The 23514-nt window shown below is 41.2% G+C and overlaps 2 protein-coding genes across 3 annotated transcripts in view; one reads left to right on the top strand and one right to left on the bottom strand.

Moving 5' to 3' along the window:
- The window catches only part of LOC134816299 (centrosomal protein of 112 kDa-like), a 42465-nt gene that overhangs the window by 4552 nt on the left and 14399 nt on the right, over positions 1–23514 (top strand). The window lies entirely within an intron of this gene.
- On the bottom strand, positions 1127–23246 carry LOC134816297 (deleted in malignant brain tumors 1 protein-like). 2 transcript variants are annotated; one of them, XM_063825074.1, is made up of 34 exons: positions 23094–23246; positions 22230–22375; positions 21822–21918; positions 21569–21709; positions 21352–21452; positions 20783–21026; positions 20571–20680; positions 19921–20295; positions 19321–19659; positions 19055–19150; positions 18802–18949; positions 18556–18677; positions 18297–18388; positions 17932–18089; positions 17680–17786; positions 16320–16667; positions 15846–16204; positions 15358–15686; positions 14935–15148; positions 14447–14742; positions 13784–13930; positions 13527–13679; positions 11728–11874; positions 6933–7045; positions 6685–6772; positions 6291–6443; positions 6014–6129; positions 5531–5768; positions 4960–5084; positions 4635–4745; positions 4349–4475; positions 4109–4227; positions 3399–3521; positions 1127–3243 (listed from the first exon to the last, which is right to left on the bottom strand). In XM_063825074.1, exons 1-34 carry the CDS (start codon positions 23140–23142, stop codon positions 2128–2130), a joined length of 6747 nt encoding a protein of 2248 aa, XP_063681144.1. In that variant the 5' UTR covers positions 23143–23246; the 3' UTR covers positions 1127–2127. The 2 variants fall into 2 exon arrangements, with proteins under 2 accessions (XP_063681144.1, XP_063681146.1); XM_063825076.1 differs by having other exon boundaries at positions 4118–4227.

The following is a 23514-nucleotide window of genomic DNA, read 5'->3' as shown; positions in this document are numbered from 1 at the left end:
AAGCAGAAAAAAGCCAATATTTTTTAAGCTTGCGTTAAGAACCTATATTTGTAGTATTATTACATCACGGTGCCTGCTTACTATTACAGTATAACTCTCTACAAGCACTGCCATGCTACACGCGCTACACTACTCAACCATCACCAGAACTCTGCTTAATAAGCAAGCTTTACTTGGAGTTCTACTGTGCATAGTTATTAAGTCAACACCACAGTTTCTGTCACACTGCTGCACAACATGCACAACTCATTACGAGAGCTGTGACGTCATAGAATTCAGCTCAGCGCAAATAGGACCATTACATATTCGCCACCCATGTATTTATTGGAAACATTAGCTTGAATGTATGTCTCACTTTAATATGTAGCGTGTTAAGTAGAATCTTGACAGACGCCAAATATGGGGTAATGGATGTGCTGGAATAAAGCCAAATATGAGATAATGAGTTTGATAGATTGGTTATTATATCATTAACAGTTAACTCGCTCTTGTTATGACACTGGATATGTGGGGTCGTTGCAGGTTGTCATGGTAACGTTCGGTTGCTGTTTGAAAGTTTAAAGCATTGGCGGGTTAGTAATATGATATGCTCTGCGGGTTACAGAGACGGACTGTTGAGCTGTAAACATTATAGTTCGTGTGGGCCAGTCCCTTAAATCATAATCTGCCATCAGGTTTATATTAAAGTCACTATTGTGACGGTACATTAGAACTAGACAGAAACAAAGTGTGAAGGGCCTGAACGGAACCCCTCGGTTTCAGTTCCTTGTTTAACACTGCCGTACAGCAAGGACATCCACCGGGTTCTGCAAGGATGGGCACATAGCTCACTCCACACTATGCTCTGTCAAATGTTGCTTGCTATAACATCAGGTTTGAATAAGATGCTTTTGAAAATCTCTGATTTAGAGTGATTGAAACGGCGCTGAGGGTAAAGGATGCCATCGCCATTTATTGAAAAAATTATCGGTTGTCACTATTTTTGAAAAATGATCGATTGTCACTATTAAATATTAGCGAATAAGGGTACCCTACCGGCTTATATGCTTTGATTGGTTAAAACGAAATAGATCCTGAGACATGGTCTGAGAGGTTTGAGTTTGAGGGAGAAATAAAACACCACTCATAAAATTTGCAACTGTCGAAAATTATATTCTTATTTATAAACTCAGAAATCAAAAGTTTAAGAAACAAAATCTGAAAACTAATTCTAAGTTTAATCAAAAACGGGAATGTAATGTTAAGTATTTACATTGAAAGGGATAATCAATATCTTCTAGACATTACCTTATATGGTAGTGTTACAATGTCCATGGTAACATTACCTTATATGGAAATCAGTAAAAGAGTCCAGCTAAAGATTTTATAACTATACTAGATATATTTCTACTTGCCTGGTATAAAATTATAAGTAAAAATATTGAATCAAATTGTTAAAAACGCTGTCATAATAATTCGGAAATATCAATGAAATCTAAAGTCCCTGGTTTCATGTCTTCTTATATTTCATGTAAAAACTTAAAAAGATTGTGCTCTAAAGTTTAAATTTACTTGTGACACATGCAATATCTTAATATGTTTAATACTGTTTGAATAAATTATCTGCATAGTAATAATATGGGTCACTCTCTCTCTCTCTCTGTTCTGGTCACTCATTCGTATTACATATAAATTTGTCACTGTCTTGAAATCTAAATAACCAATGTCCAATTCCCTAAAGTTTCCTTCGATTTCAACAGTAACAGTAAATTCTTACAATTACAATTATAAATTCTATGAATCTCTTGGTAAAAAGATATTTTCTTTACAATATTCAGCTCTAAATTTAGATCTGAATTAGATCTAACATCTCGGGTTGGGGTTATCTGATTGGTAGTTGGTAACCATGGCAACCATCTGATTGGATGAAAATATTTTCAAATAGTCCAGTTACTATCCGAACTATAGCGACCTTTTCACCATGAAAACAAACGAAGCCACAATAGTGACTTGAATATTAATTAAAGCAACAATTTAAGTCACTATAGCAACAAATATTATGTATCCACCATAGGTGCAAGTATCACTATAGCAACAAATATCACTATAGCAACAAACATCACCACAGTAAGTCTATAGTAAGTCTACTTAATCATCAGCAGGAAGTAACTGCACGTTATCAGCTGAACTAAGGTCCGTGATGCGCGGCTCGTAAGACATCTCCATAAACTCAGCCTCCTCGAGGATGTCCGTCCCGTAGGACACAGTGTTGCGTTTCACCTTGTTCCGGAGGTTGATCACCCAAAACACCAGAACCACACACGCTATTGCTAGAACCACCGCCACTATGACCGGCCACAACCAGGCATTACCGGCAGCTCCAGCTTTAACGGCGTGTGTGTCTCCCTGGTTATCCGCTGAGCCCACTTTAAGACAATCTATTTTATTACCTACTGAGCCCTCAGGGCAATCCAGACACTGGTAGTCCACCCAGTGTTTTCCTTCCTCACAGAAGGAACACTTAGTTTCTGAACTAGCTATAGTATACTGAGGGCACTGAGTGCACTCTTTAGCGCCCGACACACTAACACTGTTCGCTGGGCACACAGCACATGCATTATCAGCGCTATTCCAGAAACGTCCAGACCCGCACTTACAACCCGACTTGTCTTCAAGGATGGGACCATCAAGACACTTCTCACAGGTACCGCCAGTTGAGCTGTAACTGTTTGCGCCACACTCCTTGCACGTGCCTAAATCGAACAGTGTGGTCCACACGCTACCTGGGCTGCACGTGCAGGAAGTTGCTCCTTGCGCGGAAGTGCTGCCGGCTGGACAAGTTATGCAGGAGGAGTTTAAAGTCTTTGCGATGTAAGTGTTAGGAGCACAAGTCTCACACTTCCCATTGTTCATGTTGAAGTAGGTTCCTTCAGCGCAGGTACAATGCCAGTTATTCCCCACATGCACACTGGTTTCAGGACACACCGTGCAGCTGGAGCTGCCAGGCCCGCTGACGCTCCCAGGCGGGCACCTCACACAGGGGTCCCCGTTATAGAGAGCTTTGTAAGTGTTGTGTGCGCAGGGCTGGCACGTATTATCCTCGTAGTGACTACCTGCTGGGCACATGCTGACTAGGGTCTCCTTGGCCTGACACACCAGGTACACGTCTGCCGTACACTCGTGGTCAAACGCGTAGCTGCAGTCTCCGAACGCTTGGTCTGTGTTTGTGCAGCTCACATTGTTCATGATAGCTGGGTACATCATCTGAAATTTATTATTCGGTTAGAATCTTCCAAACAAGGTTGAGTTAGTGAAGAATTAATATAGCTGCTTATCGCTGTGCTTGGTGCAGAAACGCATTTAATTAGGTATTTTTGTCTGTACGTGAGTTAGTCCGTGTGTATGTTTGTTGACTGTACCTGAATACCCTTGTGATCTCTAGTATTCCAGCTGGTCGCATGGTCGTGTCCCATTTGTTTACAGATTACCGCTGCTGCTTCCTGGTTGAAATTGTCCCCACAAACTGTACCACTAGTTGCACCCTGAACACATTGTTTAACTACTTCTGGTTGAGCTGATCGACATAACTCATTATAACATAACATAACTCGTATTACATTTAAACATAACTCAACATATTATGTATGTATAATAGTGGTAACCATGGTTTGGTGACAATCTCAATGTAGTGGTAACTGATTATGTTACAATCTCGATATAGTGGTAACTGATTATGTTACAATCTCGATATAGTGGTAACTGATTATGTTACAATCTCAATATAGTGGTAACTGATTATGTTACAATCTCAATATAGTAGTAACTGATTATGTTACAATCTCAATATAGTGGTAACTGATTATGTTACAATCTCAATTATATAGTGGTAACTGATTATGTTACAATCTCAATATAGTGGTAACTGATTATGTTACAATCTCAATATAGTGGTAACTGATTATGTTACAATCTCAATATAGTGGTAACTGATTATGTTACAATCTCAATATAGTGGTAACTGATTATGTTACAATCTCAATATAGTGGTAACTGATTATGTTACAATCTCAATAATATAGTTGGAGGTGTCGTTACTAACATGTCACTCCTCCGCACTATAATTACTCACATCCCGTACCTCAATAGATTTGAGAGTGTGCACTAAAAGTAGCCCCTCTCCAGCTGTAGTCTGGTGACCTTGGTCGTCTACCAGGTTGAAAGCAAACGGTTTACCCTTGCATTCCTGCTCTGAAGTAGTAAGGAATTTAGATATCTGAAAACATGTACCAGTTCAAGTACTAGTACTAACTTACCAGCGCAATCATTTACTTGGAATTGTAGTTTTTAGTAAAACGATAAAGGTACTCACGACAGATCAAGAAGACGTCCTCATTATGTGTGCAGTCATGGTGGAACTGGTAGGAACAGTCAGTGAACCTCTCTGCTGCCTCCCCACACTCCACGTTATCTAGCACTATTGTTTCGTTCTCTTGTACCTGGTGAGTTACAACTTACAACGCTCTGTCTTCTCTGGTGGACTGAATGTGCTCGCAATGATAACACATTTTTAGAATACTTTACAATCCATCCTCAAGAACCCCTGAATTAATCCACCAACACAATGTGTTGGTCATGTTATTTGTATATATCATTACCCCTTTGTAGCTAGCTGCGTTGAAGAAAGCGGTGGCACAGTTGAAGCCCATTTCGTTACAGATAATTTTAGCGGAGGTTTCGTTAAATCTGTCGTCACAAACTGTCCCTGTCTGGTGTATTGATTTGTTACTCGAGTAATTGTAAACTTTGTAAACCGTTATTGGATTCAGGATGTATGCTCATGTAACTTGAGTCCTTGTTACATTAGATTATTTGGAAAACTGGTTATGAGGACTAAGGAGGGTAGCACTGCAAATAGTTTAGAATAGTTACAAGCAATAGTTAAAAGAGATATAAAGTGAAAGTGAAAGTATTCTGTATTACCTTGCCCTCCTCGGTTCTATTAGCCATTAGTAGTCCAGACCCGGATGCAGTAACGTCTTGTAACTGCCTGTCAACTAGGTGGAACGTGTACAACTCCTTAGCTTCACATTCTTCCAGAGTGTGCTCTGAGATGGGGTGCTACAGTTTATATAGCGTAACACAGTGTGTTATAGTTTATATAATAGCGTTACAAAGTGTGTTACAGTTTATATAGCGTTACAAAGTGTGTTATAGTTTATATAGCGTAACACAGTGTGTTATAGTTTATATAATAGCGTTACAAAGTGTGTTACAGTTTATATAGCGTTACAAAGTGTGTTACAGTTTATATAATAGCGTTACAAAGTGTGTTATAGTTTATATAATAGCGTAACACAGTGTGTTATAGTTTATATAGCGTTACAAAGTGTGTTACAGTTTATATAATAGCGTTACAAAGTGTGTTACAGTTTATATAGCGTTACAAAGTGTGTTATAGTTTATATAATAGCGTTACAAAGTGTGTTACAATTTATAAAGCGTTAAACTAAAATCAGAAGACAAAACACACTAAATAACTACAGAAACTCACTGCAAGTCAAGAAGACATCTTCACTATGTACACAATTATGACCCGTAACATAGGGACACTCATCAAAGGAAGTGGTAGTATTACTACACTTGATATTATCTAGCACGATATCCAGAGTGCCCTGAAGTGTGGTGCTGGGTCGTTGTAAGTAGTGACCTTTAGCACACACGTAGCCCATAGCCTGGCAGATCAGGGTGGCTGCTGTTTCGTTAAACTCGTCGTCACACACTGTCCCTCTCTTGGGAGAGAGGTGTTAGTGAGGGGTTGTAGTAATTTGTTTCGTTGTGAATTGTGATACACTATCTAATTGATTTCGTTTTCAGAAACAGCCTGATAGCTGTTTTACCCCTGATTATATTCGTAATAATAATTAATGTTTCACCATAGTGCTTTGAACGAGTTATGTTACTTTTAAAGACTATGGGCTAATGTTTCAAATTCAAAATCTTATATTAAATATTTTATATAAGACAAACTACTAACCGTGTCTGTCCCATTCTTGGCAGCTATTAGCAGTCCTTTACCACCTGCAGCTGCTGTCTGACCCGTCTCGGCGTCCACTAACTTAAATACATACTTAGCAGGCAAACACTCGCTATCTGAAATACAATACAAATGTATAAAACTGTTAACAGAAAAATATTTTCCAAGCAATAATTCTGAATTATCAATGCTCCTATCAGCTAAAATAAATGCAGTAGCACTCCAACCATAATCCATATTTTAAAACCAAATATTAACCAAAAGTTAAACTATTTACCGCATCCTAAGAAGATGTCCTCGTTATGGCCGCAGTTGCTGGATGTTTTAAAGGTACAGTCACTAAAGGAGATGTTATCAGCCCCACACTGCACGTCGTCCAGTACTATGGGGTACTGTTTCTGTATCACCTCCCAGAACTTTCTACTCCACCCTGTGATAGCAGTTCACTGTTACCATGACAGCAACTTTACCGTGACTACAAAACCGTGTTACTGTGATAACAACAATGTAACCGTGACTACAAAACCGTGTTACTATGATAACAACAATGTAACCGTGACTTCAAAACCGTATTACTATGATAAAAACAATGTAACCGTGACTACAAAACCGTATTACTATGATAACATTAACAACAATGTAATCGAGATGACGAAGGTAATATATCCTACCGGTAGAACAAGTGAAGCCCATCTCTTTGCAAATAACAGTAGCTGATGTGTCGTTAAACATATCATCACACACTGTGCCTGGTAACTCCTGCGAGTAATTTGTACTGTTAACATAACAACAGCTGTGGTTAGTAACATCACAACTAACAACTGTTAGTAACACCACGACTCACACCGACACTGAGATCAGCTCTTAAGCAATTTTGCCGTTTTGTTGCTGAAAATTGGCCGCAAAATAAAATATTTACCCCAGGGCCTGACTTTCCCTCAGCAATAAGGAGGCCTGAGTTAATGGCCCTGGCTCCCTTCTCGTCTACAAAGTAGAACTTGTAGTCCTTATTAACCACTGAACACGCGTTATCTGTGGAGACAGATTCTGTTATTATTACTTAGTTACTGTGACTTGGCGCTAACTTATTATTGATGGTTACTTAGTTACTGTGACTTGGTGCCAACTTATTATTGATGGTTACTAAGTTACTGTGACTTGGTGCCAACTTATTATTGATGGTAGAGTAAAGATACAGTCAAACTGCGAAGGCACAACATCAAACCAACCTTACTCTATCTCCCAAAAACAACCTTCTCCTGGTCAGCCATGTCCCTCATCCTGCACTTGACCCCCGCAGAGGTCACAAGCCCATTGGAGCACAAATGAGCGAGAAACGGGGAAGCCTTAGCTACCGGGCTAAGGACTGCATCACTAGCAGCGAAATACGGATATACCCTCCCTTTTACATGCGTTCAACCGGCACCCGAACCACACGCTGTTTCTTAGACATAACTTCCCACTTACATCAGTGTCTTCTCGCATCAACTGGCATCGGCAAGTGGCGACACTGTGTAGACTCAACCCTGAGCTTGATCAGAATCTTCAGTCACAAACCTGACACCGTTTCGGGGCTTTCATTGCGATACGGTTTTCTGTCAGGTGCCCCAGCAGTCTCTCTTGGACCACCATCTGATCTGACAATCACCCGAGGATACCTGCTAGAGCTCGCGATTTACGACGAGTTAGCTTATGGCACCTCTGGCTGTTAGGTGAAGTCATAAAGCTCAAACAGCTCTCATCTCCCACTCTCTTTTCCTAGACAGCAGATAAATCCATCTTGAACAATGGGCTGCATCCTTCCCACAATCTCTGACCAACTTCTTGAGGGCTCTCCCAGTCAGACCAATCTTCCTTGATGCACACTCCAAACTTGCTGCGACCACACCTCTAGCACCAACCTCAACAGCAAAGCTGAAACATGACCACCCATTAGCTTGTATTTCCGCTTGTAGACTGTTATACCGATCAAGCTTCAGCTCATGGGATGCAGCTATTCTCTCTTCCGACGGTACTGTAAGCTCCCACCAGATTACTCTCTTGGAAGCTTTCGAGAAAAGAACCAAATCTGGTCTTAATCTGGTCGTTGCTATATCCGACGGGAATTTCAGCTGCTCATCCAGGTCTGCTAATACTATCCAATCAGTGGCCCCACTCAGAATCCCAAACTCACTGACTTTCGACCTCTTCACCTCCTTAAACCTCCCTCCTGCTGGAACAAACTCAATGGCTTTCCGAGTGACACAAGAGCTCTTCCTCTTGTTGACTCTCCGCTCACAATGGAATTTCACTTGGTCTGCTATTTGTTTAAGCACCTTATCGTGGCGCCATCGGTATCTCCCTTGACTTAGTGCCACAGGACAACCAGCCAGAATATGCGGCACAGTTCCCAACTTGTCACCACACAGCTTGCACATCCCATCCTCATCCTCGCTCCACTTGGATGCTAAAGCTGGTGTAACAAGCGTGCCATACACAGCACTAAGCAGAAAACCGATTAATGAGTCCCCATACTTGAAGAGCGTGTGCCAGCTCATGTCAGTCCTTGTCACCAGCTCTCTCCAATTACCCCACCTGGACTGCATCTCCAACGTACCCAACTGCACCTCTCTTTCCTTCCTGATGTTCTCCTTAACCCTATCCAACACCTCCCTCTGCTGCTCCTTTTCTGACATCTTCTCCCAGGGCTTCTTCCAATCACCGAAACCAATTCCCGCTCTACTAAGAGGTTGCACCATACCTCGCACTGACTCACACACCAAGTCTCTTTCAGCTTCGTGAAGCTGAGCATCTGCCTTCCAAACTCTCCCAGACCGCACCTGGGGTTGCACCGCTCTGATCAAAGCATCCTGAGATGTTTGATATGACTGCAAGAGACGGCACTTTTCTACTTTCCAAGTGTCGGTTAGGCTGTCGATGGGGAGAGCAACACTGGATGAATGACTAAACAGGCAAGAGCTACTAAGCGTGTGTCCCACTCCTAGCCATTTTCTGAGATGACTGTTAGTTGTTTGCTCCCAGCGAGAAACAGTGCTGATCGGGATATCATAAATGGCAAGTGGCCACTTCATCTTTGGAAGGACCATATACTGATACCCCCAACATTTCTGCAGGCCGGTGAGGGAGCTAAGATCGAGTCTACTGAGGTATGTAACAAGATCCTCGTGTGTTTTCTCGATTATAGCTTTGTCCTTTCCTTCTGCCCGAATCCACCTCCCTAGAAACTTGATTGGTTTCTCAGATACATTCGGGATCACCTCCCCGCTAAGCTGCAACCTCGCCTGACTAACTTCTGAACTCTCTACAACCCACTCCACTGTCACTCCCTTCTGGTAGACTAGTGCCCTAGACTTAGACGACTTAAGCTTGAACCTTGACCACACAACGAACTCCTGATAAACATCAAGCAGGGTTTGCATATCTACCATTTTAGCCGTGGTAAGGCAGCTATCATCCATAAACAGCTTAAGGGGTGGTATAGCTGTTCCATCCTTAATGTACTCGACACTCCTGGGTACCTTCATCTTCAAGTACTCGTCAGAAAGGTTCATGCATAGCACAAACAAGATCACCGAGATGACACAGCCCATAAATATTCCTATCTCGAACTGCTGCCACTCTGATGTCACTGTTTTAGAGGAGAATCTTCCGTAAACCTCCGAGAAGTATTTGATTACGATGTTGATAACTTTCTCGGGGATATGATAGAAGCGGAGTGCTTTCACAATAAGTAAATGTGGAACAGCCCCGTAAGCATTCGCCAAGTCTAACCAGACAACACTCAGATCCTTTCTCTTAACTCTAGCATCTTTGAGCACCTCCCACATAGCTCCAAAGTGCTCTGTACATCCGTGTACACCAGGAACTCCACCCTTCTGCACAGAGAGATCCACATATCCGTTAGCGACAACAAAGTTGGTTAATCTTTTCGCCAACACAGCGAGGTATATCTTCCCCTGAATGTTTCCTAGCGATATAGGCCGTCCTGTGCTGGGTCCAAAATCTCCATCCGCCTTAGGAATGTAGATCCCTTCAAAGTACCTACAGTTGTCTGGGTACTCCTCAGCCTTGTAGCCTCCTCTCAGCACATGCCACAAGTTCTGAGATATTCCTGGACACCTCTTGTACACCGTATACGGGATGCTGTTGTTACCAGGTGAACTCTTACCTCTGGCTTTCTTAATAACCTCGTCGAACTCCTTCTTGGTTATATTCCTGATGTCAAACCCCACAGTTGGGCTAGGAGCTGCCTCAGGTAACCCATTCAGAACGCCAAGAGGAACTGCCCGACTGGCATCACTATACGTATTAGACAGGTGGTTGTCTAACTCCTCCTTACTACACTTTAACTCTCCCACAGGGCTTGGTTCAAGAATACCTTTAATAGCCTTGAAAGGATCTCGAGTAAACCCACCTCTATGTCTCCTCACTTCTCTCTGCTTCTTCCTCCTTGCCTCTGCTCTTCTCAACTTACACAGCTTCTCTGCCAGGCCTCTAAGCAAAGCATTGAAACCATCCTTTACAGACTGGGAACAAGCTTTCCTGGCTTTCCTCCTCAGCACTCTCCTCTCAATGACCAACTTATCAATCTCCTCCTGTCTCCTGTTGGCAAACCTGAGACCTTTACCTGACTCTGCACCATCAATCACGAGCCCAAACCATTTCACACCATCATCATACACCGTGTCGCAATGGCTCACCATCTTCTCCTGGAATGGCTTCCCCTTCTGCTCCTGTCTCACTCTCTTACTAACACTCACATCAAACTCTACCCACCTCTCATCCTTTGCGGCCGGCCACTTCACCTTGGGCTTCTTAGGGGCAGGTGGGTCAATAGAAGAACTCTTTGAAAGAAGGGCCTGGATATCCCTGGCACTGTGGTTATCGTCCTGGCCAGGTACCTCCACCGAACTTACAGATGCAACATCTAACGGTTGCTCCCCTTCCCAAGAGCACTTCATCCTTCCTCGATGAATGTTCCTACCCCTTTCCGTTGTAAAGCGTCGACCACACACGCAGCTAAACTCCTCTGCTACATCAGAATCAGGGGTCGAGAGTTCTCGACTGTTTGTATAAGTCCTTTTCTTACTTAGTTACTGTGACTTGGTGCTAACTTATTATTGATGGTTACTTAGTTAAGGTGACTTGGTGCTAACTTATTATTGATGGTTACTTAGTTACTGTGACTTGGTGCTAACTTATTATTGATGGTTACTTAGTTACTGTGACTTGGTGCCAACTTATTATTGATGGTTACTTAGTTACTGTGACTTGGTGCTAACTTATTATTGATGGTTACTAAGTTACTGTGACTTGGTGCTAACTTATTATTGATGGTTACTAAGTTACTGTGACTTGGTGCTAACTTATTATTGATGGTTACTTAGTTACTGTGACTTGGTGCTAACTTATTATTGATGGTTACTTAGTTACTGTGACTTGGTGCTAACTTATTATTGATGGTTACTTAGTTACTGTGACTTGGTGCTAACTTATTATTGATGGTTACTTAGTTACTGTGACTTGGTGCTAACTTATTATTGATGGTTACTTAGTTACTGTGACTTGGTGCTAACTTATTATTGATGGTTACTTAGTTACTGTGACTTGGTGCTAACTTATTATTGATGGTTACTTATTTACTGTGACTTAATGCTACCGTATTATTGATGGGTACTTAGTTACTGCGACTGGTTACTAAGTTACTAAATTACCTCTGATTTGATAGACGTCGTTAGCAAGATGTCCTCCCTGCCCATCGCCTGTGCACAGATCACTCTTACCATTAACTTTGTACATGGTACCTGCCTGAGCTGAACTCATACAGTATCCACCAGCTTGTACCGCGAAAAATTCGAAACCTGAAATGTTTTTGTGAGCAATGATTGTAGAAAGTAGGAAGTGTAGTTTTAGTTTAGTTCTACTATTTAGTGTTCCAGTATAAATTTATCCAGTATAAATTTATATGTGCATCAACATGAAAATTTCATGATGCTAATAAAAGGTGGGGAGAATGCTCCCCTAGAGTAATTTTTAAGCATGAGGCTACAGAATGAGTCTCCCATTACATTCTGTACTGACATACTAACATTATACTGAGTACTATGTTTTCGTCAGAGTAAGTAGCTAGAGCTCCCTTGCGGAGCTCGCGGTAGTTACAACCTCGCGCCTTCATGATGACCGACAACAGCTTCTAGCAGTTCGAACGAGACTGCGCAGTTTATATCTAATATTTCTCCTGTATGAAGCATACGGATCCGTTTGGACGTAATCCATATAAGACATAAGTATTATATACAGCATAAATATTTAGGATACTCGAGCGTTCTGCTGTCACGGGACTATAATGCGTTCATTATATGTGCTCCCTGTCGTCAGCCACCACAAATATGGTATGTAAAAGTAAGCTATATACTGCTCATTTGTGGAAGATATATCCTTGTGTTTGGAATTGTATAGCCGTGCCCAGTGGGCTCATGAAATTATGCGAGATCTTTGTCTTATTGGATCTGATGATCAGGGATTAAGTACCAGATAAGATGATAACAATACAATTATTTACTTAATTATGTAGTTAATTAAGAGTGGAACTCAATGGCTGATATCGAGCACGATTGTGTTGTAATACCTGGTTGAAAGCCTCGAGCAAAGGAATAACTACGCTTCCTAAACCTATTAAAGGTAATTCAGGTATCGTATCGGACATTCGACTTGTAAACACTATACATGGTAAAATGTCAAAGCTTGTTGGTAAAACTTAAATAGATTTTCCCGCAGAAATAGAGTAAAATGCTATTTGATGATGGTAATAACATCGGTAGAAACCAAAAGAACGTTACCATTAGTTTTGAAGCCTACTAAAACACGACTAGGGTCATAAAGCGACTGCAGTGATAAAAAGTGGGGAGAGTACTCCCCTAATGTTACTTTTATGCTCGATTAGGTACTAATCCCGACTGATGTAAAGATAGCAAGTCTTTACACCCGAAAGATACTCCCACCTCGTGCGTGATTGACTGACGACAGTTTCTAGTAATCCGAGCGAGTCTGCGCAGTTTATATCCATACTGCAAGGATACCCAGCAAACGAATTCGCCTTATTTTTGGTTTTCCATAGCAGCATGCAATATATTATATCCTCGCTCTTTTCCTAGGTACCAGTCACGGGAATCGGGTACACCCGGTCGCAAGCCATCACGGAAGTGAAGAGTAAAAGTTTTAAATATACTGGTCTTCTGTGAAAAATAAAACATTGTGTTTGGAATTGTATAGCAGTAGGCTCCAATAGGGCACGATTGACGATTGTGTTGTAATATATTATTAGTGATTAGAACCCTCGAGGAAACAACTTATGTTATGTACTGTCAAGGTCACCCAGCTAGAGCTCTCGTATTGAATTACTCAATTAGCACTGCATTATCTTGTTGGTAAAACTTTAATAAATTTACCGGATTCAAAATAATAAAATGCTACTTAACGCTGGTAACATTAGCAACAACTAAAATAACATTACCACTAGCTTTAGCAGCCTGTCTGCACTTCTCCACAGGATTCTCTCTGTAGTAAGGTTCCCCGTCTAGCATGGGATGCTGACCCTCGTGTTCTAGAGACGGTATAGCACGTGACGCAGTGTCTCTATAGCAACCCAGTAACTGTAGCCCTGACTCTGTGGGAGGATGTTGTTAACTATGGGGCCACAACATGGTGTGTTTAGTTAGGCAACACTGAAATCAGCTGAGAGAAATAGTCCGCTCTCAAGATCTATCTAACCTGTTATATTGTAGACACTGTTAGCCCAGGGTCCCCCTGTCCCGTTATCATTACAGTCAGTAGAAATTCCGTACATGTCGTAGGAGTCCCCTGCGTTTAATGAGCTGGAACACCAGCCTCCTGCTTGCACAGCAAACACCGTCCAGCCTGGAATGTATTGAACAAATTAAAACTTTATCAGATTTAACCTAAATTTTGGGGCTTATTTCTGTCGCACTCAGAAATCATGATGTAAATCAAAGATATCGTATGACAACATATTGATTAAAAGTATTCATAATCTACAAAATCAAATACTGATAAATATTTAATCTTTCCTTTAATTAAATCGAAGATACTGAAAGTATTAATGAATTACTTATAAGGTATGTATATTGTATATTGTATAGCATACTTGCTTAAGACTATTAAATTTGATTTAGGTAGCAGGAACATTCCATTTGTAAATACAGACGATTTGTACAATTTAAGACTTTTAGCCTCTGATAGAGCGGGATGGAAGAAGTTGTTATAGCTTGTGTATCAGTTTTTCTTTTTTTCTGGCTACTTATCAGATCTTTAAGATGTTCATTTATGTTCTATTTTTGATTTGAATAAAGTTATATAATAATAATAGCATAAAACCAGCATTTAACATTCAGTAAAATGATAAGCAGTGTTTACCTTTAGACTCAGCAGCCAGTTTGCAAACTGATATAGGATCCTCTCTAGCAGTCCAATGTTCGTCTGATACAGGGTTGCCACCCTCTAAACTGGGAATAGCGGCTCCCTGCCCTGCAAATCCTGTATCTAACCAGCATCCCAGAGGGATGAGACCGTTATCACACGTCAGGAACACATCCTCCGTGTGCGCGCAGTTGTGGTTGTCGGTGACGTAGGTGCAGTTGGTGAAAGGGGAGGTGTTGGAGGGACATTGTACGTCGTCTAGTATCACATCTAGCGTAGCTTGTATACTCCACCTTTAAGTAGGGTACTGTTAGTCAACAAACAGCTGTAAGTAAAGTACTGTAGGTTAACTATTCTGTTTTTGTGATAGATAAGAAACATGCGTCAAGAACACAATATTTTTAAAGCTTGGAAGAAACTACTAGATGTACCAATCCACCACTAACTACACTACAGGGCGCGCCACACAATAACACGTGTGTTACCTGTCGCCATGACTCCAAGAAGAAGAGCATTGGTAACCCATGGTCTTGCAAACAACATTAGCACTCTCGTCTGAGAAGAGGTCATCACACACAGTGCCAGCACCAGTCTCTGAGTCAGTGTATCCAGGACTGTGTGCCACCAGTAGACCGTGACCAGTGGTTGAAGCTGTTCCGTTCTCGTTCATTAGAGAGAAGGTGGGAACACACTTTGTAGCTGAGGTACGGGTTTTATTTACGAGAGGTTTCATTTTACACCTTTTTAAAATCTTTGAAAATAATTTACAAAGTTGAATGCACAGTTAAATGGAAAATACTACTATAAATAGTCTGGAGGGGGATTATTCAAAACATATAAGTGACACGAAAAGTTTGTTTTTGTAGTACTATAAATAGTACATTATATTATACAAATATGACACCTACTTGAGCTGGTCTCCCTGAGGAACACCTCCACCTCCGCAAGAGACAGCGCCTCTAAAGCAGCCCCCTCAGTCCCTCCCACTATCTCCACCTGGTTAGTTACCAGGTTCAAACCGGTAAACTCGAACTTAGACATGTCTCCTCCCCCTGCCATGCTAACTGTGCCGATGACCTGTCCGTTAGCGTGTATTGTAGCTCCAATAAGTCTCTCCTGACAACAGTCTGCCCTGTTGTAGATCACTATGGAGCCTACGGTGTACTCTCTGTCCCAGGTTACCCTCCACACGTGACCTGTAGGATCGTTCAGGACTGTGTGCGTCGTGGAATCGTCTCTGTAAGGAGTGTCTTATATTATTTATCTCTACACTCTACACAATTAGTTCCAAGAGAGCAAGCGCTAGATGATAAAAGTCGAGAAATAACACATTTGTAAATTGTAAAGTCATAATAGTTGATGAATAAGATTTAAGTGAAGTTAATGTGTTTCTTACGTAAAGTAGCTGCCGAGAGTGTTGCCGTCTATAGCTTTCCAAGCTCCTGCATCTAAATGAGTGCCACTCTGACTAGCCACCCCTACACGTGCTATATTCTGTACTCCGCCACATGTCAGGTATACGTCGTTAATATGGTCACAGTCGTGGACCAAGTTGTAGTTACATGCAGTAAGGTTTTTGGCCCCCTCTTGGCACTCCACATCAGACATCATGATGTCGTATGTGCTCTGTATAGCCCACGGATCAGTGGCATCTTGCTCAGCGCTACTTACTGCTAGTGCACATGAGTATCCCATTGTTCTGCAGAACGCCATCCCGTCCACCATTTCGAACCCTTTGTTACAAACTGTATCTGCCTGAAGGAATTAATAAATTTTAGCTTTCAGAATTCAGCTAGTGGACTGTGTTTTTAGCAAAATATTTAAGGGAATAAGTAACAAAAAGTATTCAGTAAAAGATAAGATAACTTACTATGTCGTCGCCTTTGGAAGTGACCAGAAGTAGACCCTGGCCAGTAGTAGAGAGCATTCCCTCATTATCCACAAGTTGGGCACTGATCACCGCCCCGCTAGTCAAACACTTGTGGGAACATGTCAGGAACACGTCCTCCGTATGACCGCAGTTGTGCGCCAGATCAAATGTGCACGTGGTAAAGTTATCTGACTCGCAGTACAGGTTGTCCATGGCTATGGTGTAACTGTTCTGGATCTCCCACGAGGAGTCACCGGAGGTCCAGGACAGCGCGCACGGGTAGCCCATCTCGGAGCATACTGCTGCCGCGCTTACATCAGACCACCTATCATCACACACTGTTCCAGTCTAGGAGGGGAGGGGTTTTAGGAAGTGGAGTTTACAAGATCACACAAGGTTACCAAATAAAGTAAAGTTGGTTTATCGTGCTACTTTTCTTCCTAAAAAACGTAGTATATATTCTACTTAAGCTTACTTTTAAATCATTACGTACGGTTTGTACAGTAGTTGCAATGATTACTTAGTACTTACGGTTTGGACAGTAGTTGCAATGATTACTTAGTACTTACGGTTTGTACAGTAGTTGCAATGATTACTTATTACTTACGGTTTGTACAGTAGTTGCAATGATTACTTAGTACTTACGGTTTGTACAGTAGTTGCAATGTTTACTTAGTACTTACGGTTTGTACAGTAGTTGCAATGATTACTTAGTACTTACGGTTTGGACAGTAGTTGCAATGATTACTTAGTACTTACGGTTTGTACAGTAGTTGCAATGATTACTTATTACTTACGGTTTGTACAGTAGTTGCAATGATTACTTAGTACCTACGGTTTGTACAGTAGTTGCAATGTTTACTTAGTACTTACGGTTTGTACAGTAGTTGCAATGTTTACTTAGTACTTACGGTTTGTACAGTAGTTGCAATGATTACTTAGTACTTACGGTTTGTACAGTAGTTGCAATGTTTACTTAGTACTTACGGTTTGTACAGTAGTTGCAATGATTACTTAGTACCTACGGTTTGTGCAGTAGTTGCAATGATTAATTAGTACTTACGGTTTGTACAGTAGTTGCAATGATTACTTAATACTTACGGTTTGTACAGTAGTTGCAATGATTACTTAATACTTACGGTTTGTACAGTAGTTGCAATGATTACTTAGTACTTACGGTTTGTACAGTAGTTGCAATGATTACTTAGTACCTACGGTTTGTACAGTAGTTGCAATGATTAATTAGTACTTACGGTTTGTACAGTAGTTGCAATGATTACTTACGGTTTGTACAGTAGTTGCAATGATTAATTAGTACTTACGGTTTGTACAGTAGTTGCAATGATTACTTAGTACTTACGGTTTGTACAGTAGTTGCTATGAGAAGCCCTGATCCTGATGTGGATGGTGCTCCGGTGCTTGTAACGAGAGAAAACTTCGTAGCTTTAGTGATGGAGCAATCATCTCCTGATAACAAGATATGATTAGATATTTAGAAGGAAAAAACAGCAACAACAGTTTATCTACATCCCTCATATTATTATCATCGTGCTAAGTTCTATAATTTGACTGAACGATGTCATCGCATGGTCCAGAAACAACTATAACTGACCGCTGGCGCAGGTAAGAAACACATCCTCAGAGTGGCCACAATTGTGACTGACACTGTAAGTGCAGTTCTCAGCGAAGGTCAAGTTCTCCCCGTTACTACAGATTACGTTATCTAGGACTATGTTAAATCCTCCCTGTAACTCCTCCCATTGTTCACCGCTGTGTGGAACCGGTATTTAAATAATATTGATAATTAGTAATGAAAACGCCAATATTACTGACAAAAATCACAAGAATAACATAACAACAACTGAACAACACATTAAATAATTACGCTAGATCAAACTTAATTTCTGAACTTTAAAATAATAACATGAATTTGATATATTATTTGAACACTGAAAATAAAACACTCAATGATCTTACCTGTGGAAGGACTGAGCGCAATCGAAGTTCATCGCCTTACAAATCACATTACCCGCTATAAGGGAGAACTCATCATCACACACTGTCCCTTTCTGAAATAATAATTCGGGGCTTTTTGATTACGACGAAGACTCTCATACTTAATAGCCCCTGTTACTTCCTACTTATAGGTTGGTCCACTTGAAAAGCCACCATTTTGAATAGGTGAATTGTTTAAATCAGATTAATGGGCCGTACTCTGTTCCATGGAAAGACTTACCACTTGAATAGAGTCTGCTATGTCTCTGGAAGCAAGCAGTAGTCCTGACCCGGTTTCTGTTGCGTCCTCTCCTGCACTGTTTGCCAAAGAAAACGATATTGTCTCCTTCTCGCAATTCTCAGCTGAAGAGATTAAATTTGTAACATTTGGCTACAATTTAACATTGCGCTAAATTTTAACATTTGATACTTGAATATTGTCAATGTTTTCCTGTTTTATTTGGAGGATAGACGAGGGCCTACTTACAACAAACGAGGTGCACGTCCTCTCTGTGGTTGCAGTTGTGTCCACCCGAGCTGAAACTGCAGTTTAGAAAGTTGAGGGTATCGTCGACACACTTCACATTGTCCAACATTATAGTCATGTTCATACTCGTTTGTAATTCTGTTTCCCCCTGAATAGTGACCAGTTTAGTTTCCAACACTAGACATGCAAGTGAACGCTTGGACGCCAAAGTGAAAGTGAAAGTAAAATTAAAAGTAAAATTTAGTGTGCTCACCCCAGCATTCCAGTAGGCAGAGCAAGCGAATCCCATCTCTTTACAGATAACAGAAGCGGAGATATCAGTGAAGCTGTCGTCACACACTGTACCGTTCTGAAACGTTACTCGTTATTCAATAAGCTTCTAGACACCATTTTGAACATACTGCTATTTTTCAGTTGTTATAGGATGCCCTTATTTTAAGGGGGAATCTTAGGTTGCTTAAACGACTCAACTACGCTCCCCCCTAGCCTTTAAGTGTATAAAGGAAGTGAAATAAAAACCTCATGAGTGAGACTTCTTGAAGCGACAAGCAGTCCAGTTCCAGTTGTAGTCTTTGCACCAGCATCATCCACAAGATAAAAGTTGTAAGTGCAGTCATACGCACACGACAAGAATATGTCCTCAGAGTGGCCACAGTTGTGTTGGGTATCGTACTTACAGTCCGCAAACGTTCTGTTGGCGCTGCCACACAGGATATTATCAAGTGCAATATCATAAAGGTTCTGTTGGTCCCAGTTAGCTCCCGCATGCCAGCCTACACTGCATTCGTAGCCCATCTCCTTACAGATCAGAGTAGCGGAGATGCTGTTGAAATTGTCATCACATACTGTTCCAGCCGCCTGCAAAATATGCATGTTAGATAACATAAATAGTACTTATCAGGGTGTTTGTTGTAGTAGTAGTAGGTAAACATTACAGTATGTCAGTAAAATATCATTATCATGTTTTCTTAAAGCGAGCATTCATAAAAGCGATTTCAATTCCCAATAAAGGGGCTTTTGTAAAAACATCTTTCTATTTTTGGCTGTTTTCTATTTTAAAAAATCGACCCTAAGCTGTAAAGAGATGTAGATCTCAACACATTTGAGAAAACAACTGACCGCTTCATGGAAAGATCTAGCAGCTATGAGCAGCCCTGATCCATTGTTAGTTTTCTCTCCATTCCTATCAACCGTGAAGAAGGAGAAGGCAGCTCGAGAACACTGATCTTCAGTCCCGCAGTGCAGGAATATATCCTCGCTGTGTTTACAGTTGGGCTCTATAGAGTAACTACAGTGTCCCTCTCCGGACAGACCCTCCGTACACTCCACATTGTCCAGTACCACTGAGAAGTTAGCTTGCACCGCTGGCCACGGCTCGTCTGGTGTTTCCCCAGCTGACTCGTAGAATACAGAGCAGCTGAATCCCATTTGTTTGCAGATTGTGTTGGCTGCTGCTTCCGCAAAGCTGTCGTCGCACACTGTGCCTTCTTTACCCTGGAGTGATAGTGTTACCATGGTTACTAGCGGTTACTAGTGGTTACTAGCGGTTACTAGTGGTTACTAGCGGTTACTAGTGGTTACTAGTGGTTACTAGTGGTTGCTAGTGGTTACTAGTGGTTATAAGTGTTACCTTAGTTACTATTGGTAACTACTTTTAACATAGTTACTAATTTACTTTCTAAGCATCACTCAATCTCGGGACTTGATATTCACTCAATGTTCTAGCCAAAATGTTGCTGGCTTGCTTTGAATCGCGATAAATGTGAAACCTTATCTTCGCCAGAGACTTTCTCTTTAGCTATGAGGAGTCCACTGCCGTCAGCACTCTTCTGCCCATCTGATCCTAGAGTGTAGAACTCGTACTTATCTGATATACAACCTGCAGGAGAGTGGTTGTCATGGTAACGAGGAGGGAGGGATATAGGCACGTGATACTGCGCACATTCACGTGTGATTATTATACAGTATAATTATTACTCACCACAAGACAGATGGATATCCTCGTTGTGATCACAATTGTTGACTATTTTCCAAGAGCAACTCTCGGTGAAGCTAGAGTTGGGCGCTCCCACATTGCACGTCACATCGTCCAGCAGGATGTCCATGCTACTCTGAAGGGGCCACTCGGTCCTCTTGGCCCAGCTAGCCGCACAAGAATGGCCCATGGCCCGACATATCACTAGTGCTGCCTCCCCACCGAAATTATCGTCACACACTGTCCCGTTCTGAAATGTTCAACTGAAGTTTACAGAAGGACCTTTTTATTTATTTTGAGGGGGGAAGACAGTAACCCCCTTCTGTTTCAGATAGGTTATGTTTTATATCCATTAAACTTTCAAAAATATCGCATGGATTTTTTAAACTGATTTACCGCAAAACCCGATTTACCGCGAATTTTTCCCTTTCCAAAGTACGCGGAAAATCGGGGTTTTACTGTACTAACTCTGCAAACACCCATTCTGCAGACATTTCACTAACTCCGCGACAGAAGCATTTTTCGTTTCGAAAGGGGGGAAGACAGTTTTACAAGAGTTGGATTTTAGAACTCACCTTGCCGGTGCCTAATTTAGTAGCGACCAGTAGTCCCGAGTTGTTGGTAGAAAGTGCACCAGTACTGTCCACTAGTTTAAAATCAAACTGACATAACCTATCTGAAACAGAAGGGGGTTATCAGAGCGTAACTAAGGTTACCACGGTTACCAAACAACTGATTTCAATTACATAACAAAGGTTACTAAGTAACTTAGTGAAACTGAGAGTTACTAACCGCATCTTAGTGTTATGTCCTCGTTATGTCCACAGTTGTGGTCCGAATTATAGCTGCAGTTGGAGAAGGGCTGGTTCACATCTAAACACTGCATGTTATCTATTACTATGTCCAAAGACTCCAAGTAGGGACTCGGCGTACCTGATAATGATAATTTGATGTTTTACAAAAGTTTCGCTTTCATTTTCATTTTGTAGTTCATTCGCACAGTACAGTAGTTGTAGAAAGATAGAAATGAATAATAACACGTTACCTGTTCCCCAATATTCTGCGCAGGTGTAGCCCATTTCTTTGCAGATAACAGTAGCAGATATATGTGTAAACCCGTCATCACATACCGTTCCTGGAGGCTGGGAACACAAACTTTAGTTACCTTGGTTACTAGAGTCAGTAACCAAGGTTACTATAATATTCTATAATCTAAGTCACTATAATCAGTAACCAAGGTCGGTAACGTTACCAACCCAGTTACTTGTGACATGAAGGGTATCATTGTTTGGGAGTTGGTTAGTGTTTTTCTTCCTTAAGGAGACTGATTATGGTCATTTATACAAAACGATATATTTCGTCTGTAATCTGATGGATATCATCGTAGCATATAATTCCTCTAACTCCTCCTGGCCCCCTAAAACAGTATAAAACATGTTGTTAGTGAACTCACCCCGTCGTGTGTAGGGTCTCTAGCTACCAGAATTCCTGTACCATTCTGTGTCGGACTCCCGTTCACATCTACAAGATCAAACACAAAATTTCCGCCAGTATGTTCGGGTGGCACGAATATGGAGCCCTCTGATATCACCAACAATCCTGGAATATTTCTCTTGGTTCACTCACCCGCAAACATTTCACTTACTTTGCAGACATTTACAGTAAAACCCCGATCTACCGCGGGTAATTCCCTCCCCCGAATTTTTCTTCAAAATTTGCCTTTTTCCGACGAATTTGACACTAATACTATTTCCAACAATTTGAAAGTTTTACCATTATCTTGAAATACGAAATTTTATACAAGCTGCAGGGTAAGTAAAGATTCAAATAGTTAGTTTGATAAAGTTATTGAACAGTTGTTTCCCCGATTGTCTGGACCACCACTTTTCACTTCAGTATGATAGTTAGACGTTCAGAGGAAGATGATTATTCAGTATTATATGTAATGAAATCCTATCGCTTCATAATGTATAGATTAAATTCATGACGCGTGATCCCTTAATGCAAAAGCAGCAATAATTTTAATTTTGATCTGAATTCTGTTATTAAATTACTGAGTGTATCATTAAACGTTCAAAATTATCGCTTTTATGGATTTTTAAACCGATTTACCGCAAAACCCGATTTACCGCGAATTTTTCCCTTTCCAAAGTACGCGGAAAATCGGTGTTTTCCTGTACTAACTCTGCAAACCTACTTTGCAAACATTTCACTCATTCAGGAAATATTTCACTAACTCCGCGACAGAAGCATTGTTCGTTTCGAAATTCAAAAGCTTTACTTGATTATTATATAACAAATGATAACTACCTATTACCTAATGTGTAGCAGACGACAGATAGACTTTGGAAGTTTCGTATTAACATTAGACTAAATTGTAATGTGTGTGGTCACTAGTTTGTTGAGTGATCTCGTCTTCTGATTTTAAAGTGATCTTCCTGTTCCCTCTACAGTTGGTTCATTGCGTCCTGGTTGTGGTAGTTAAGATAATGAAAGATAGGGCAGGAATGAGAAAGGGAGGGTATGGGAGGAAAGGGAAAAAATAGGGCTAGGGAATGGGATGAGGAAATGCGGGAAGGGAAAGGGAGGGACGAATGGGAATGATAAGGAAGGGATGAAAAAGGCAGGGTTATGGTAGAAAGGGATGAGGAGGGGACGGAATAGATGGGAAAGACTGGGAAAGGGATGGGACGGAACGGACGAGATATAGAGAGAAAGAGAGGGAAAGGGATTAGAGA

The sequence above is a fragment of the Bolinopsis microptera genome, chromosome 6 (assembly GCF_026151205.1).
Source record: "Bolinopsis microptera isolate Bmic1 chromosome 6, MBARI_Bmic_1.0, whole genome shotgun sequence".
Taxonomy (NCBI): Eukaryota; Metazoa; Ctenophora; class Tentaculata; order Lobata; family Bolinopsidae; genus Bolinopsis; species Bolinopsis microptera.
The sequence above is the reverse complement of the archived record's forward strand: the minus strand, read 5'-3'. Positions and strand labels throughout refer to the sequence as shown.